This window comes from Desmodus rotundus, chromosome 8 (assembly GCF_022682495.2).
Source record: "Desmodus rotundus isolate HL8 chromosome 8, HLdesRot8A.1, whole genome shotgun sequence".
Classification (NCBI taxonomy): Eukaryota; Metazoa; Chordata; class Mammalia; order Chiroptera; family Phyllostomidae; genus Desmodus; species Desmodus rotundus.
The window spans coordinates 98,167,502-98,186,518 of NC_071394.1; the positions used below are offsets into that span (position 1 = coordinate 98,167,502).

A 19,017-nucleotide genomic window follows, 5' to 3' on the forward strand; every position below is an offset into this window, starting at 1 on the left:
CCTTTGGGACAATATTAAAATGTCTAAAAATACATGCAATTGGAATCTCAGAAGAAAAGGAGAAAGACTGGAGTACAATTTTTTCTCTAATGGCACATTTCCCGTGGTGAAAGACATGAATTTACAGATTCAAGGAACTCAGTAAATCCCAAACAGGATAAATATGAAGACAACAACACCTAGACGTATTATATCCAAACTTAGAAAATCAAAGAAAAGATAAAATCTTGAAAGCACCTAGAGAAAATGAACAATGATTTGAATAACTACAGACTTCTGATCATAAACTATAGAGATCACACAGCAGCACAACATCTTTAAATGCTAAAAAAAAAAAAAAATACAAAATCAAAAACAGAATCAACCCAGAATCCTAGATCTAGCAAAAATATCCTTTGATAAAGACATTATTTTCACATGAAAGAAACAGAATGTGTTGCCTGCAGATCTATACTTTAAGAAATGCTAAGGAAGCTCTTTGGGCTGAAAAGAACATATACCAGAAGGAGACTTGTATTCTCGGGGAGGAATAAGAACACTGGAACTGCTGCACTGGGTGAGAACAAACTGGCCACCGCAGCCTCCGAGTGAGCGTACATACACGCGCCTCAGCCTGACGCCCAATGCCTCTCACTTTCACAACATGCCTCCTGGCCCTGTTTCTTTCACAAGAGACACTTGGGAACTTTTAACAATATCATGCTGAGTCCCACCTTCAGCTTTTACAGATGCTACTCCCTCTACCCCAAACCTTCTCCCTTCCTTTTTCTTCCCTTCGTAAATCATATGCATACAAATTCATGCTACAACTCAAGGGACACCTAGTTTTCCAGGCCACTCCTAATGGGCCAGGCTCTGTTGTATTTCTGTATGCCGCTCCAGGAACAGGACAATAAACTGAAATACGCTGCTAAAACATCCTAGTGATATCGACCCACCTTCTCCTCTATTATTTCATTTAGTTCTAACAACAGCAGTTTGACACAGGAGAGCGGGTCTGGTGACCCACCTCATACAGGTGAGACAGCCAAGGCTCAGAGAAGGTGGATGGTTTTCACAAAGCTGCACAGTCAGAATCCAGAGAAACTGGCATTAGTGCTTGGCTTCTCTGACTCTCATCCCCGCTCTCTGTCCACTTGGCCACACTGACACACAACATATGGTGCCTGCCTGTAACCAGTTTATAATCTTGCATTATAAACTTTTCATATAGCTACATAAGGTAAATTTTTAAGACAACACGTTCCTAGATTGAAAATCTTGAACCTGGCCAAGTATCAGAGATTCTCACAAAAACTTCAAAATCCAGAACTCCTAACAGACCAACAGAATCAGAATCTTTCTGGAAATGTGCCTGGGAATATGCATTTTTTAAGTCCCATAGGTGATTCTGATATGCAACCAGAGCCAAGAACCTCTCCATTGCATGACTAATCAAATGACTAATCCAGACTGTGGGCAATGTGAAGAGAGAGAATGGGTGTGGGGTGGGGTGTCACAAAGAAGGGAAAGTCTGAGCAGGGATTTGAAGAAGGGAAATTTTGGATTGCCAGAGAAAGGAGGGAGTGCGTATCAGGCCAGTGTGAAGCATGGGCCAGGTCAGAAGGCTAAGACATGGTCAAGAGAGGGAATGCTTCTGGGCAGAGGTTCACTGATCTAAAGGAATCCGGATACAAGGATGAGAATGTAGTGGCCAATGTTGAAGATGAATAGGAAAGGCAGGAGACAGGAGATTAGTGATCAGATGCTTGAGACCCATCATGCACTCCTAGAGTGCTTCTGTCCATACTCCTTTCCTTGGGGCTCTTACTCTCAGGCAACTTTGAGTGGATTCTACGTTCTGTGATCTGTCTTTGAATCCCAACCCCATGAGCTTGCACCTCTCCCACAGCCCCAATCCCTCTCTACCCTGTGTTCTTATTAACCCCCACCCAGGCTTTTGAATTTCTCAAGGGGTCTGTTCATCTTTATATCCGCTAGATCAGTTATTCTCAACCAGGGGCAATTTTGACCCCCAGGGAACATTTGGCAATGTCTGGTGGTATATTTTGATGATCAAAGCTGGAGGAGAGGGTACTACACTAGCATCTAGTGGGATGCTGCTAAAATTATCCATCCCCAAATGTCACTAGTGCTAAGGAGAAGAAACTCAGGCTTAAAGTGATAAGCACACTTAATTGCTTTATTAAGAAATTAAATTTAAGTTATTATGTAGTATTAGTAATTCAACATTGACTAATTGATAAATATTTGATTAATGGCTGTTTGAACAACCTGATGAACGAAAAAAATAGGTTTGGGTTTATTAGCTACCATTGACTCCCAGGTTTTTTAATGTCACAGATAGTAAAGTTATAAAAACAAAAACTGGACAGACCAACATAGACTTGCTAATTTTTCTTTTTGCCATATATAGACATTAAAAATAAAACTATCCACTATCATAATAGTTACTTCCTAAAATAATGGACATTTAAACTATCGAATGTAATAGTATTAATAATAAAAATAACATAGAAAGGATATTACTAAAAAAGGCTAGTACACAGCCAACAGTTGCTGTAGGTTGGTGAAAAGTTCACTTTAGCCAGCCCTGGACCACTGCCCACCAACTTAGGAACCTCTGAATGAGACTACATGATCCTGGAGAGCAGGGCTCTTGTCTTACAGGTAGCCCTCTGGTAGCCTGATGCTGAGCAGCCCAGGGAAGGCTGCCAAGGCCACCCTACCTGTGCTGCCAACCCCTACCTTATATTCCAGGGAGAGCAAAGTCTCCGTCTTAGAAGCCCAGCTCCATTTGTGAACTGCATAGCCCTTGTAGTCATTGGTGGTCCCGCCTTCCTCATCCAAGATCAAGACATATGGGCAGCTAGGGGAGACAACATAGGTAAGGAGCTGCCACCAGGCCCATGAAGGAAGCCCTCATCACTACAGGCTGTAGGCAGGCAGGGCTCTGAAACTCTCTCCCAGCTGGAGGAAGCATAGAGTTCTGCAGGCAGCCTCACTTCCCCTGTCTAATATGGTCTGAGGCCCCATTATACCTACTGATGCTAATGGTAGAATTTGTTGGGAAGGGCAGGTCTGAGGGAGATGATAGTGACTCAGGCCAAACCCAAGAGGATGAGAAATGGAATATGTGCCTTGTTGCCCAGGAACTTGAGTATACAAGAGCTTAGGCATCAAAATGGGAACATCTATAACAGGAATGTCAAACTCATTTTCACCAGGGCCACATCAGCCTCCCAGTTGCCTTCAAAGGGCCAAAATAATTTTAGGACTGTATAAATGTAACTACTCCTTAACTGTTAAGGAGTTGAAATTACATTCGGCCCTTTGAAGGCAACTGCAAGGCTGATGTGGCCCTTGGCGAAAATGAGTTTGACACCCCTAATCTATAACATGAAAGTAAGTCATTTCTTCCAAGAACAGTTCCTTATGAAAGGCCAGGCAAAATCAACTTTTGGCTGCCAAAAATGTGTGCCAGCAAAAATGTGGTGCCCGTGGCCTCTCCTTCACTCTCAGCTGGTATAAAACATTTCTTTCCACCAAAGCATTGTTCCATGAATCTAGCCGACACTCAAGGTCTTAGTGCTAGGGGGATACAGGTGGAGTAGGTCTTAGAGAATTGTCATTCTCATTGGCTATGACACAGATACAGCAAGTGAGGGCCTCAAAGTACCCATGTTGCTGCAGGCACCACTTCACTGCCTCCCTAAGCCTCTGGACATTGCCTGGTCACTCCTTTCCCCCGAGTCTCCTACTTGCCACCTTAGTGTCCCCTTTGTTACTCCCAGAGATACTTACATGGGGCCATGATTTCCCTAACCCACTCACCGGGCCTTCAGGTTGTAGTGAACGCAGCCCTGGCCTTCAGCATTGAACAGGGCCAGGAAAGAGAAGTTTGGTGTGTCATTAAAGAGGCAGGTGATGGTTCTCCCTCTGCAGCAGGTGGGGATCTGACACATGGCAATGTTTCCGGAGGGATAGCTGGCAGAAATGGTTAAGTAGAACTAACAAAAAACTCCCCAGGTTCTTCTCTCAGGTGACCCATGGAAAGCAAGTCTGCAAGTCTAATTGTTAGCTTAATGATACATCATTCCATTTTCAAAGACGCTCCCTGCACTTTGCATAAGAAATTACTAAATGACTGTGGAACTTACCATGCCTCTGGTGCTTTCCTGTATCTTCTTTCTATTCCTCAAAACCATCCAGTGGTAAATATTATCATGTCCGTCTCAGAGATGAGTAGGGTTTCCCTATATCTGAAGGGTTTCCTGGGAGGTGGGACTTTTATTGTTAAAACCAGGAAAGTCTTGGGCAAACCAAGACGACCTGATCACTCTACAGCTGAGAAATCCAAGGTGCAAAGAAACGGTCTGCCTCACATCACAGCACAGGGAAGTGGTAGAGCCAGTATCTCAACTCAGGCCAGTGATATTTCTAATACTGTCAGGCTGCCTCCTTTTCTGACCAGTCTAGGAGAGCAGTCAGTGTGTACCTGCTCGTTACTTACCAACAGGCCCCAACAAGCACTGGTTCCAGCTACGAGGGATATGGTGTGGGCTGCCACTATTCTGTTCATTAGAATTTCAGAAGTATGTCAGATAGAAAAATTTCAGGGGTTGGCACTAGGATCCTCTTAACCCTTTCCCACAAACTGTTAAAAAATTAACACAAATTATAAAAAGTAACCAAACAGAAATTCTGAAGCTGAATCATGTAATATATAAAATGAAAAAATTCACCATATGGGTTTATCAGTAGAATGGCACAGTAGAAGAAAGAATCAGTGAACTTGAAGATAGAGTAATTGAAATTATCCAGGCTGAGGCACTGAAAAAAAAAAAAAAGAATGAGGAAAAACAAACAGAGACTGGGAGATCTGTGGATGACTATCAAGTCAACCAACATATGCATAACAAGAGCCCCGGAAGAAGAGGAGCGAGAGAAGGCAGAAAAATATTTGAATAAATAATGGGTGAAAACTCCCCAAATTTTATGAAAGATGTCATCAACCTTTCATAAAATTGGGGGAGTTTTCACCCATTATTTAATCAATAAGCTCAGCAAACTCCAAGTAGGATAAATTCAAAAAGCCACACTGAGACATTATTATCAAACTGCCAATAGGCAAAGACAGAAGGAATCCTGTAAGACACCAGAGAAAAGGAACTTGTGTACAAGGGATCTTCAACAAGATTAATGGCCAATTTTTCATAAGAAACCATGGAGGCCAAAAGGCAGTATGATGGAATATTTATAGAGCTGAAAGAAAAATAGCAGTCAACCAAGAATTTTATATTAAGCAAACCTAATTTTTCCTTGACAAATTAAGGAAAAATTAAGACTTTCCAGACAAAGGCTGAGAAAGTTCATCATTACAAGAAATGTTAAAAGAAGTCCTTCAGGCTGAGCTGAACGGCCGCTTGACAGTAACTCACAGACATGCAAAGAAATAAAGAACACCAGTAAAGTAACTACGTAAGTAAATATAAAAGCCAGTATTACAGTATTTTTGGTTTATAATTTCTTTTTCTTTCCTATGTGATTTGAAAAAAACAAGTGCATAAAGTGATAATTATAAACCTATGCTAATGACATACATCTATATAAAGATGTAATTTCTGATAACAACAACATAAAGGAGGAAGAATAAGCTATATAGGAGCAGAGTTTTGCATACCATTAAGGCTAAGTTAGTATTAATTCAAACTACTTTGTTGTCAGTTGTAGTAATCAAGTACACTAATTTCTTGGGGCTCCTGTAATTAAGCCACTTGAACAGCAGAAATTTATTATCTCATAGTTCTGGACACTAGCAAGGTGTTGACAGGTTCATGCTTTTGGAGGCTCTGGGAAAGAATCCTTCCATGCCTCTTCCTGGTTTCTAGTGGTTGTCAGGAATCTTTGACACTCCTTGGTTTATAAATGCATCACATATTCTCTATCTCAGTCACCACATGGCCTTAATTACTCTGAGTGTAACTCCATTTTTAATTCTTGCATTATGGCCCACGATAACCCAATATGGCTGCATTTTAACTTAATAATTACATCGGCAAATACCCTATTTCTAAATATGATCACATTCTGAGGTTTCAAGTGAACATAAATTTTTGACAGACACTATTCAACCCATTATACCAGGATAACCACCAAGAAAATAAATAAAATATGGAGAAAAGAAAATGAGAAGGGAATCAAAATGTCTTCCTACAAAAAAAAAAAATCAAACACAAAAGAAGGTAGTAATGGAGGAACTGAGGAACAAAAAAGATATAAAATATAAAAAACACAAATGGCAAGATTAAGCTTTTTCATGTCAGCAATTACTTTAAATAGACATGGATTAAATTCTCCAAACAAAGGCAGAGATTGTGAGAATGGATTTCAAAAGCATAATATGCATGTATGTTCTCTATAAGACACTCACTTTAGACCCAAAGCCACAAGTAGGTTAAAAGTAAAATGATGAAAAGGGATATTCCATGCAAAATGTAACCAAAAGAGAACAAAGCTGGCTTTATTGATATAAGATAGAACAAACTTTAAGTAAAAATTCTTTCACAAGAGACAAACAGGGACATTGTATATTCAGAAAATGCTCAATGCCTCAAGAATATTTAACAGTTAGAGACATACACACCTACCAACAGAGCCTTAAGTTATATAAAGCAAAAATTGACAGAATTAAAAAATAAATACTATAATAAGAGTTGAAGACTTCACTACCTCACTTTCAATAATGGATAGAACAATTAGACAGAAAATCAAAAAGAAATCCAGAACTTGAACACTATTATAAACCAATTGAACCTCACTGGCATATACAGAGTATCCTATCCAATGACAGCAGAATACATATTCTTCCCAAGTCCACATAGATCGGTCTCTGGTATAGACAATATGCTAGGCCACAAAACAACTCTCAATAAATTTTAAAAGACCACGACCACAAAAAGTATATTTCAACACAATGAAACTAGAAGTCACTGGCAGAAGGAAATTGGGAAAATTCACAAATAGATGGACATTAAACAACACACTCAACCAATGGATAAAAAACAAATCACAAAGAAAATTAAAAAAAATAAGATAAATGAAAATAAAAACACAGCATACCAAAACTTATGGGATAAAGTAAAAGCAGCTCTCAGAAAGAAATTTATAGCTATAAATACTGACATTAAAGGAGAAGAAAGATATCAAATTAATAACCCAAACTTCCTCTTTAATGAACTATAAAAAGAAAGAGCACATTAAAACTACAGCTAGCAGAAGGAAGGAAATAAAGATTAGAACAGAGAAAAACAAAATAGCGAATAGCAAAACAATAGAGAGAACCAACAAAATCCAAAATTAGTTCTTTGGAGCAATTAACAAAATTCACCAATCTCCAGCTAGACTAAGTGAGAAAAAAGGAAAACTCAAATTTCTCAAAGTATAAATGAAAGTGAAGACATTATTAATGACCTCATAGAAATGAAAACAGATCATAAGAGAATTATGTGAACAATTGTTCATCACAAGTTAGATAGCCGAGCTGACAGAGACCCGTTCCTGGAAACATACAAAGCACAGCGACGGGATCCAGGATCAACACACAAAAATCAGTTAGTCAAATAGGTGCAGGATATCTTTCCGCTCGTTTCAGTCGTCTTTCATTTATTTCAAGAATATCTTGTAGTTTCCAGTGAACAAGTCTTACACCTTTTTGGTTAAATTTATTCCAAAGTATTCCTTCCTTTTTAATGCTATTGTAAATGACATCACTTCCTTTTGTTTGTTGCTTTTTTTTATTGTTGTTGTACTTACAGCATTTCGGATCATTAATTGCTAGTATTCATGGATTAGAAGAATCAATACTGTTAATGGCGATACTCCCCATAGTGATTGAAAGAATCAATATAATCTCTATGAAAATTTCATCAATCTTCTTCACAAAAATAGAAAACTTGATCCTAAAGTTCCTATGGAATTGCAAGGGATCCCAAATAACCAAAATAATCTTGGAAAAAAGAACAAAGTTGAAGGACTCACATTTCTTGATTTTAACACTGATTACAAAGCCACAAGAATCAAAGTTCTGTGGTACATGCATAATAATATACATATAGATCAATGGAATAGAATAGAGAGTCAAAAAATAAACCAATACATCTATGGTCAATTGATTTTCAACAAGGGTCCCAAGACCATTCAAATGGGAAAATAATAGTCTCTTCAACAAATAGTTCTGGGACGAATGGAAATCACATGCAAAAGAATGAAGTTGTACCCTTACTCACACCACGCAAAAAATGCAAAAGTCAACTACAAAGATATCAAAAGCCTATATGTAAGAGCTATAACTATAAAACTTTTAGAAGAAAACATAGGAATAAGCAATGTTCATAGATATAAAAACCAAAGTACAAGAAACAAACAAAAAAGAAAAATTGGCTTAATCAAAATTAGAAAGTTTGCACACGAAAGGATGCTATCAAGAGTGTGAAAAGACACACCACTGTATAGGACAAATATTTCCAAATAATGTATCTCATAAAAGTCTAGTGTCTGCAGTATATAAATAACTCTTACAAGAAAAAACAGTCAACAAATGGCAAAGGACTTGAATATATATTTCTACAAAAAAGATATACAAAGAAGGCACACAACGATGCTCGAAATCATTAGCTACTAGGCAGATGCAAGTTAAAGCCATAATGGGATATCGGTTCACACACACTAGAATGGCTGGAATTAAAAAACTGAAAAATATCTCGTATAGTCAAGGATGTGAAGAAATTGGAATCTCACACATTGCTGATGGGAATATAAAATGTTCCCAGTATGGAAAACATTTTGGAGGTTTCTCAATAAATTAAACATAGAATTACCATATGACCCAGTAATGCCACTCTTAGGTATAGAACCAAAAGAATTGAGAACAAGTGTGCAAACAAAAATTTCTATAAGAATGTTCATAGCAGCTTCAGTCACAATAGCCAAATCATGGAGACAACCTAATGTCCATAAATGAAAGAATGACTTTTTAAAAATCTTCACCTGAGGATACGCTTATTGATTGTAGAAAGAGAGGAAGGGACGGGGGGGGGGGGGGATGGGGAAATCATATATATATATATATACATACACACACATACACACACACATGGAGAGAGAGAGAAACATTGATACATTGATGTGAGAAACATCGATCCCGTATGCGTCCAGACCGGAGATCGAACCTGCAACGTAGGCATGTGCCCTGACTGGGAATCAAACCTGCAACCCTCTGGTGTATGGGATGTTGCTCCAACCAACTGGAGCCACCTGGCCAGGGCAGGAATGAATTTTTTAAAAGTGGTATAATCCAAATAATAAAATATTATTCAGCCAAAAGGGAAGAAATTCTGATGCACGCTACAACATGTACAAATCTTGAAAACATTAAGTGAAAGAAGCGGGACACAAAAAGCCACATATTGTAGGAGTCCGTTTATATGAGGTGTCCACAACAGGCAAATCCACAGGAAGCAAACTGGTGATTTCAGGGCTGGGGGTAGGGGGAGAGAGGGAGTGAATGCTTAATGGGTGTAGGGTTTTCTTTTGGGGATGACGAAAAGGTTTCCGAACTTGATGGGGGTTTTGGTTGCACAACACTGTAAGTGTACTAAATGCCACTGAATTACAAATGTTAAAAGAATCACTTTAATGTCATGTGAGTTTTGCCCCACTTTTTTTTTTTTTTTTTAGAAAAAGGAATGAAGCGCTGATGTGTACTACAGCTGACCTCGGACAACACGGGGGTTCGGCGGAGCCGACTGCCCCCACAGTGGAAAATCCGCGTACAACTTAAGCTGGCCCTCCACATTCAAGGGTTCCCAGCCTTTAGCGGATCCTTGGCAACACGAGTTTGAGCTGCAACGGTCAACTGAACTTCAGGCAATTAAACTGAGCAGGGCCAATTGAACTGAATGAGTTAACTGGAAAAGAAAGTCCACATTTAAGTGGACCTTCACAGTTAAAATCTGCTATGTTCAAGGGTAAGCTGGCCAATGTGGAAGAACCTTGCAAACATTTTGCTACGTAAAAGAAGCCAGGTACAAAAAGCCACATATTGTATGATTTTACTTAGACGAAATAATCTTGAATAGGCAAATGCATAGAGGTGAAAAGAGGATTAGCTGTCTCCAGAGGGGATAGGGGTAGGAAAATGGGAGTGGCTGCTTACTAGGTATGGGCTTTCCTCTTGGGGCCATGAAAAAGTCTGAAACTAAAGAGCGGTGACGGTTGTATACAATCGTGGATGCACTTAGTGCCATTTAAATTATACACGTCAAAATGGTTAACATGGTAAATTTGATGTTGTGTGCATTTTACCACATTAAAAAAAATGCTTACCTCACGCAATGGTTAGGAGTGTTCAACAAATCCCTAAAGGAACAGTGCTGAGCACAGTACTGAACACACAGTGATTAAGGTTTATATCTTTATGTCAATGAGGAGAGTTTATAGCTTCAGGTGAAAAACGGCTTTGAGGGAAGTTTGGTGGGAAATCGGAGATTGAGGGAAGAGATCCAGGGAGATGCTGACAACCCAAATGAAAGGAATTCTGGGGTGGCTCTGGGGTCTGATGCTGACAAGCACAAACTGGTCAGGGCTTGGAGATTTTGGCATCCCGAGGGCAGATACATCATTTCTACCTGAGAGCTTTGCCCAGTGTTTCTCTGAGAGCAGAGTCCACTGCTGAGCCTACTGTTCTGTGGAAGCCATGAGGCCAGGGAAGTGTTTTCCAAACATTTTCTTTACTCAAGAGGGATCCAACAGTGGCATCGTGTTTTAACCATTCGAACACACACAGAATTTCTCCTTCAAGATCACTGGGTCTGACTTCCTCATCTTGTAATGGAGGGAAGTGAGGCCCAGAGAGAGAAAGTGACTTGTGCGCAGTCACCAAGAAGAACTAGGCCCAAAACCCAGACCTCTTGGGTCTCCCATAAGGAAATGCATTAGTTGCCAGGATGTGTTCATTGCCGGGCTATGAGTCAAGCGTGCCAGTAGCAGTGGCCTGCAGGTTCTGGGTCGTCCCACCCACGCTGGGCTGACACTCAGAGGCAGGTGAGAGAACATGCATCCCAGCAGGCTGGTGCTGGGCCCTGATTGTAAATCGTCTACCCTGTCTGGTTCCACTGACAGCAACCTAATTCACAGACACAGCTTCATGAGGAGCTCAGGGGAATGATCCCATTCAATGCACTGTACAGCGATAAAAGCGGGGAGGGAGAGGCCCCATGACCCATAGGGAGCAGCAGCTACCCTGGAAGCAGTTTACTGTGTTCAATATCACAGGGCGCACTAGAAGCAGGGCTGAGCAGAGTGTGATGAATGGACTCATTTACAGTCGGAGGAACAATAGGACTCCTTTGACAGGGCGCTTAAATTCTGAATTCCCAGTTCAGTGGAGAGGAGATCCAAATGAATTGAGGGGGGTGTGGCAAAGCCTGTCTGACAACTCAGAGAGCTGCCCTATTCTCCAAAGGCAGGCGGCACTGAGTGCCCCGTGGTTTTATCAGTCCCCTTCCCTCCTCTCTATGCTACTCTCTGCTGGAGGCAACAATCCTGAAAGGCATAAAAATGGTGCCAGGGAGGGGCCTAAATGGAGGCGAGGCAGCCCTGAATCCAGGCCTGGCTCTGCCACCAAATTCCTTTTGTGACATTGAGTGAGTCCCACTACCCATGCCTACAATGAAGGGACAAGACTGAATAGCGGCCTAGTGTCTCCCCTCCTTGTGTCGTCCAAATCACCCTGCAAAACCTGGAGTAAGTGTTCCACCCTCTCTGACCGCAGCCTTGCTGCCAAACGTGTTTGTGGTCCTGGTCCAGCTTTAGCACATGTTGGGGAGCAGGTGATAGGACCCCTGCAAGGAACACAGGGGTCCAAGGTGACCTCCTGCTCTGCTGCTTCCCACCCAGACGTTCCCCAAAGGGAGCCCTCTGTGACCTGGACAAACTCTTAATACCCTGGAGGACCTGTCACCAGGATTCTTGGATTAATTGAAAAACCAAAGTAAGACTCAGGCTTTTTCTGGCCCATAAGTTCTCTGGGGCTGGGTGGCTGGGGACAAGGGAGCAGCCCCAAATAAAAGGATACTAAACAAAGGAAGACCCATCGTAGAAGGAATAATGCAACTTGATGGCCTTCTTGACTCCCTTCCACTCCTGAGACTGCCGGCTGAAGTGAGCGTGGGAGATGGGAGGCTGGTGAAGGATGGCAGTAGAAACCTGAGCACCGGAAGAGTTAGGGTGTTGGGAGCTTGGGGTCTGAGCATCCCCTTTTGGGGTTGATGTTGGATGATAAGGCATCTTTATCCTATAGTTGCGCAAGACCATGGGGTGGAAGACATTCTTCCCTTTCCACGAGGCTCTTTCAGCTTCTCTGCAGGGAAGGAGGCGACATATCTTCTAACTGCTTGGCTCTCACTCACCAGGGAGGCTCTCTGCAGCTCCACCCCAGCTCCCAAGACTCCCGTGCCATTTCCCTGTCCCAGAAGTACCTGTTCCCACCCCGTACTCCTCATCTTTAAAGTCAGTGCTTTTAGGAAGAACTGGGAAGAGACTGGTACACATTTGAGATCAGTCCTTTCCACCTTCAGCGCTAGGTGAGGACCGTGGAGAGGGGCTGTGTGCAGAAGCGGCTTCTGGGGGAAATGGAGGTTTTGCCCACCCTCCGGTCCTGAAGTTACAGGGAAAGAGAGCTCCCTTCCAGAATGTCAAAGGAGCAAAACTGAGTGGCTTCCTTTTACCCATGCTCTGTAGCTGCAGTAATACTGAAGGGCCAGGGAGCCCAAGACATATGTGGCGTAAATGTGACTAAGTTTTAAGTCCTTTGTGGCCCATGGTCTGGGCCTTCAGAGACATCGGGACTTAGCTTGCTAGGACTTGCGGGACCCATAAAATCATAAATATCACTCATTATCCATGTCAGCACTTTTTGTTTGTTTTGAGAGGTGTTTCTTTTTTTTGTAGGAGAACCATGACAAGTTATTTTAAGAAAGAAACATTCAGGGCACAAAGGCTACACGTGTATGGTAAGAAGTCCCGTAAAGGGGTATCTCTGGTGAGGAGCCCAAGGTCAATGCCTCAGGGTCAGACCCACCGAGCTGTGGGACCTCAAGCAATGCCTCAGCGTCCTCACCCACAAAATGGGCAAACACCCTTGTTCCTCATAAGACTGTATAAGGACTGGAAAGGACTGTGAAGGGCTGGGGACAGGCCATCACCCTGTCACTGTTGTTAGGGATGCTGGGTACCTGTCACTGCCTGACACTCAGGCGCTTCTGTGATTTCCCCTTCATGCACACAGACAACTGGCCGGCGTGCCCTCTCTCCCACCCACCCCCAGCCGCTGAGGTGCTCACATGTGGCGGCACATCTCCTGCAGCTTCTCCCGGGCCTCGGGGCAGGGGTCGCTGAACTGCACGTTGTCAGAGGAAGGAGTTTCTATTCTTCGTTGAGAGGGCGATGTGTATATCTCTTCTAAAGTCTTCGATTTGCCTGTAGTTGGCGATACAGAGGTTAAGGACAGAGTTTTAGAAAATGCTTTCTCCTGGGGACGAGAGGTTGGGGGAGCAGGAGGGCAGGATCCTCTGAACGTCAAAATAATTGGGAGAATCATTTATGCCTCCTGGAGACAGGAATCCCTGTTTTAGGGATCATCACTCTATGAGTCAGCTAAGCATGTGCCAGGAACAGGCTTGTGCGAAGTGATGAGTCCAGCTATCTTTCCCCAAGGATGGCCTGGTTCTAGGTGGGGAGGGCATAGACAGGCCGCCGTGCGTGCCAAAGAGATTCCCTTCTGATATTTCTGATCAAAGGAGAAAGTTGCAATTCTGTCTCATCTGGCTGATGTTGCCTAAACTCAGGCCCTCTGCAGAGGGCGGTGTGGATCCACTGAGTATTGGACTGCAATTTTTTTTTTAACATTAGGGTAAAATACACAAAACAAAAATGTACTACTGTAACCGTTTTTAAGTGAACAGTTCAGTGGTGTTAAATACAGTCACATTGTTGCCCAACCATTACCATTACCCATCTCTGTAACTCTTTATCTCATAAAGTTACAACTCTGTGCCCTTTAGACAGTAACTGCTGCTCCCCCCACACCTGCCCCTGGAAACCACTGTCCTGCCTTCTGTGTCTGTAAATGTGACTACTCTACGCACCTCATACAAGTGGAGTCACACAGTGTCTGTCTTTTTGTGACTGCTTTATTTCATGTACCATAATGTCCTCAAGGTTCACCCACGGTGTGGCATCTGTTGGAATTTCCCTTCTTTTTAAGGTTGAGTAATGTTTCATTGTGTATAGGCTGCATTTTCTGAATCCGTTCATCCATTGGTGGACACTTGGGTCACTTCCACGTTTAGCCACTGTGAATAGTGCTGCTATGAACATGGATGGACAAATATCATTTTGAGACCCCGCTTTTAATTCTTTTGATACAGTGGAATTGCTGGATCTTATGGTAATTCGATTTTTAATTTTTTGAGGTCTTGCCACACAATTTTCCACAGTGGCTGTACCATTTTTACCTTCTTTAACTCTTATTGTGTGTGTGCGTTTTATGGTAGTAGATATCCTACTGGTGTAGCAGCAGTAGCATCTCATTGTAGTTTTGATTTGTATTTCCCTAATGATTAGTGATGAGCATCTTGCGTGTGCTCATTGGCCATTGTTGTATCTTCTTTGGGGAAGTATCTATTGAAGTCCTTTGACCATTTTAATTCAGGTCGGTTGTTTTTTTGTTGTGGACCTTTAGAAGTTCCACATATATTCTGGGTATTGATCCCTATCAGATATATGATTTACAAATATTCCCTCCCATTAGTTGGACTGCATTTTACTCTGTGGATTGTGTCTTTTGATGTACAAAGTCAAAAAATTTCCATTGAAGTCCAATTGGTCTATTTTTTCTTGTGTTGCCCATGCCTTTGGTGTCATATCCATGAAATCATCATCAAATCCAATGTCATAAAGCTTTTCTCCAATGTTTTCTTCTACGAGTTTTATTGTTTTGGTTCTTGCATTCAGGTCCTTGGTCCATCTGAAGTTAATTTTTGTAAATGGTGTTAGGTAAGGGTCCAACTTCATTCTTTTACAGGTGGATGTCTAGTTTTCCAGCACCATTTGTTGAAAAGCCTGTACTTTCCCCATTGAATGGCCTTGGCACTCTTGCCAAAAATATTTGATCATATATGCAGGAGTTTTCTTCTGGGCTCTGTATTCTATTCCTTTGATTGCTGTAGCTTTGTAGTAAGTTTTGAAATCAGAAACTGTGAGTCCTCTAATTTTGTTTTTTAAAAGATGTTTCTGGATATTCAGGGGTCATGTGCATTTTAGGATGAGTTTTTCTATTTCTGCAGAAAACATGATTGGGGGTTGGATAGGGATTGAATTAATCGGTAGATCGTTCTGGGCATTACTGACACTTTAACAATATTAGGTCTTCTAATCCATGAACATAGGTTGTGTTTCTATTTACTTATATATCTTTTAATTTCCTTCAGTAATGTTTTATAGTTTGCATTGTACAAGTCTTTCATCTCCTTGGTTAAGTTAATTTCTAAGTATTGTATTCTTTTTGCTGCAATTGTAAGTGAAATTGTTTTTCTAATTTCCTTTTCCGATTGTTTACTGTTCATGTATGGCAATGCAACTGATTTCTGTGTGTTGATTTTAGCCTGCTATTTTGCCAAATTCATTTATTAGTTCTAATGGGGTTTTTGGTGGGAATCTCTAGGGTTTAAATATATAAGATCATCAGCAAACAGGGATAATTTTATTTCTTCCTTTCTAATTTGGATACCTTTTTTAAAAAATAAAGTATTTTATTTATTTTTAGGCAGAGGGGAATGGAGGGAGAAAGAGAGGGAGAGAAACCATGTGTGGTTGTCTCTCACATTCCCCACACTGGGGACCTGGCCCACAACCCAGACATGTGCCCTGACTGGGAATCAAACCAGTGACCCTTTGGTTCGCAGGCCGGTGCTCAATCCACTGAGCCACACCAGCTGGGGTACACTTTGGGTGCCTTTTATCCCTTTTCTTGTCTAATTGCTCTGGCTAAAATTCCCAGTGATGTATTGAATAGAGGTGGTGAAAGCAGGTATCTGAGCCTTGTTCCTAATCTCAGAGGAAAAGCTTTCAGTCTTTCACCATTGAGTATAATGTTTGCCGTGGGCTTGTCATATATGACTTTGATTATGTGGAGGTGGTTTCCACATAAATAACATCTTTAAAAAATAATATTTTAAAACACTAATAATATTCTTAAAATGTATTAGTCTTTTAAATTGTATAGAAAAATGCAGTTACAAACCACTGTTACAATATGATTACTTTTATAATTGGCCACGTTTTTACTTTTACTGAGATCTTTATTTCTCCTCATGGCTTTGAGTTACTGTCTAGGATACTTTCTTTTAAAAAAAAATTATTCATTTATTTTTTAAGATTTTATTTATTTACTTTTAGAGAGAGAGGAAAGGAGGGAGGAAGAGAGGGAGAGGAACTCCAATGCGTGGTTGCCTCTTGCGTGCCCCAGGCATGTGCCCTGAATGGGGCCTGGGCTAGTGTACTTGCATTTCATCTCGCAGAATTGCCTTAAGCGTTTCTTGCAGGGTTCGGCTAGTGATCACAAACTCCCTCAGGAGTTTTGTTCATCTGGGGACGTTTTAATATCTCACTTTTGAAGGACAGTTTTGCTGGATATAAAATTCTTGGTTGAAAACTTTTCTTTTAATGCCTTGAATATATAGGTCCAGTATTTGTGGTCTCCAAAGTTTCTGATGAGAAATCTATTGATAATCTTATTGAGGATTACTTGTATGTAATGATTTGCTTTTCTCTTGCTGCTTCCAAGATTCTCTGCCTTTGTCTTTTGAAAGTTTGATTATAATGGCTTCTTTGGTGCTTATATTCAGTTCTTTCATCAAATTTGGGAATTTTTCAGCCATTATTTCTTCAAATATTTTCTATGTCTCTTTCTCTCTCTCTCTTCTCCTTCTGGGACTCCCACATTATGTATGTGGTTCCAATTGATAATGTCCCATGGGTCCCTTAGGCTCTGTTCATTTCTTTTCAATCTTTCTGTTCTTCAGATTCAATAATTTCCACTGCCCTGCCTTCAAGTTTTCTGACTCTTTCACCTGCATGCTCATATCTGTAGATGATAATGTTTTGTGTTTGTTGCACTTATTTTTACAGTTATCTTCTGTGACAAGTGTTAGGTGGTATGAGTATGAGTATACGACAGCAAGAAATTGTGGAGTTGATCCTCCATGACCAAAGTTATAGAGACATATATTCAGGTCCTGCCTTCTTCCGAGTTTCTATTGCCCACCCAACTGGAGCCTCATGCTCTCCGTGGACATATGCAGGATCAACTTCACCTTGTTTTCAAGAATAAAATCTGGCTTCATGTCATGGACATTTCTCAGGCTCCAACTGAGCCCTGAGGGCATCAGAAGGAGTTTTCCTCACTGTCTATCAAGGCTTGGGGTTTCTGGATAGTGTTTGGGTACCATCTCTGGTGTGTTCCACCCTGAATGTCTCCTGGTCCCTTCCCTAACTCCTCCTGCCACCAGAGACCAGAGGCTTGACCCTGAGACCCAATTACCAGCTGGATGACTCCTGGAACTTCTGTTGGCCTCAGCATCCATGTCTGGCCTATACCTGGATGCCTTGGGTCCTCAAGGGTGATAGCCTCTCACTCTCACAAGGAACCATTGTTGACAGACTTCTCTCAGTTCTCTTCTTATAAAGTTAGGCAACTTTTCAGAAAGAACAATTGTCCTCTAGGAGTAGCCCCACCTCCTGGAGCCTGTCTGCTCCAAGTATGCCTGGCCCTGCAACTGCCAAGGAGGCCAGCTGCTGAGGCGTGGTAGCACATGAGCATGGAGCACATAGGGGACGTCCTAACCTAAAGTGACTTAAAACCAGAATTTCTCTACAATGTATTGTCTAAACCGGGAAAGTTTGTACAGTGAAAGTGGACATATTAATAGTTATTCCAGGACAATAAGCATAAACTAGGATAATCCTGGGCAAGATAGGATGCACGACTACTTACAAACTATTGGGGAAGGCTAATCAATACTAGAATGCATGTGCGAGAATAATTCCAAAAGATATTAAGAATCTATGAGACATGCAGCATCACTGAACACATATCCTAATGAGAACGATGGAGCATCAAGGCAAATTGCATCCTGGTGGGGTAGCAGAGGGAAACAGCCATGCAGACATAAAAAACCCAACAAACATAATTAACTTTTACTTAGGAACTACCTAACTCAAGGGATTCGATTTGAGGTCATCGGGAAGAAAAGTCATGAAATCATTGTGTGTCTTGAGGATACTCTGGTTTCCTTTAAAGTGACTGGGTCAATTTAGGGCCAGCTCAGGCGGGGATAGGATAAAACCAGGAATACATACCCTGGGAGCCAGAAGTGATATTGTGGGCTATTGCGCCACAGGGAGAGAAAAGGCATCAACAGAGGTAAAAGAACCAGGGAAATAAGAGGGGACAGCTGGGTGTACGCTGTGCAGGGAAGCTGACAATGCCAGCCCTGTTAGGGAAGGCATTCTTTGTCTTAGAGTCCACATGTGTAGCCCCAGCGTGTAGGACAGTGACTGACAACTAGAAATTGTTTAATAAACCCTTGTTCACTAACTGAAAGGATATAGGATCAGCTTGATATGGAGACTGAGGCCTGCAGGAAGGCAAATCACATAGCCAGCCAGGGGCAGGGGCAGGAATAAGATCCACACTTCTCAACTTCCAGCCTTACCTCCAGTGTCTGTGGAAATCAATTAGACAGTCTTTGACCACTCCTACCTTATGTTGACCCTGCCACCACCTCTTTTGAATGTAGTCCTCCCCTACTGGCTCCACTCCCCAACTTTGCCATCAAAGTTCGAGGAGGAGGGTGGTGGCCTGGACATTCCTTGAGCCCTTACCCTGCCTTCTCC

General features: G+C 41.7%; 1 protein-coding gene across 1 annotated transcript in view; it reads right to left on the bottom strand.

The window, feature by feature from the left end:
- C8H3orf20 (chromosome 8 C3orf20 homolog) overlaps window positions 1-19,017 on the bottom strand; it is a 62,101-nt gene that overhangs the window by 35,349 nt on the left and 7,735 nt on the right. Inside the window, exons 4-7 of the mRNA XM_024556373.3 lie at window positions 13,404-13,539; window positions 12,137-12,421; window positions 3,835-3,987; window positions 2,749-2,869 (exon numbers count right to left, since the gene is read on the bottom strand). Of these exons, the coding sequence (XP_024412141.2) occupies window positions 2,749-2,869; window positions 3,835-3,987; window positions 12,137-12,421; window positions 13,404-13,539 (695 nt within the window). The remainder of the gene's footprint in view (window positions 1-2,748; window positions 2,870-3,834; window positions 3,988-12,136; window positions 12,422-13,403; window positions 13,540-19,017) is intronic.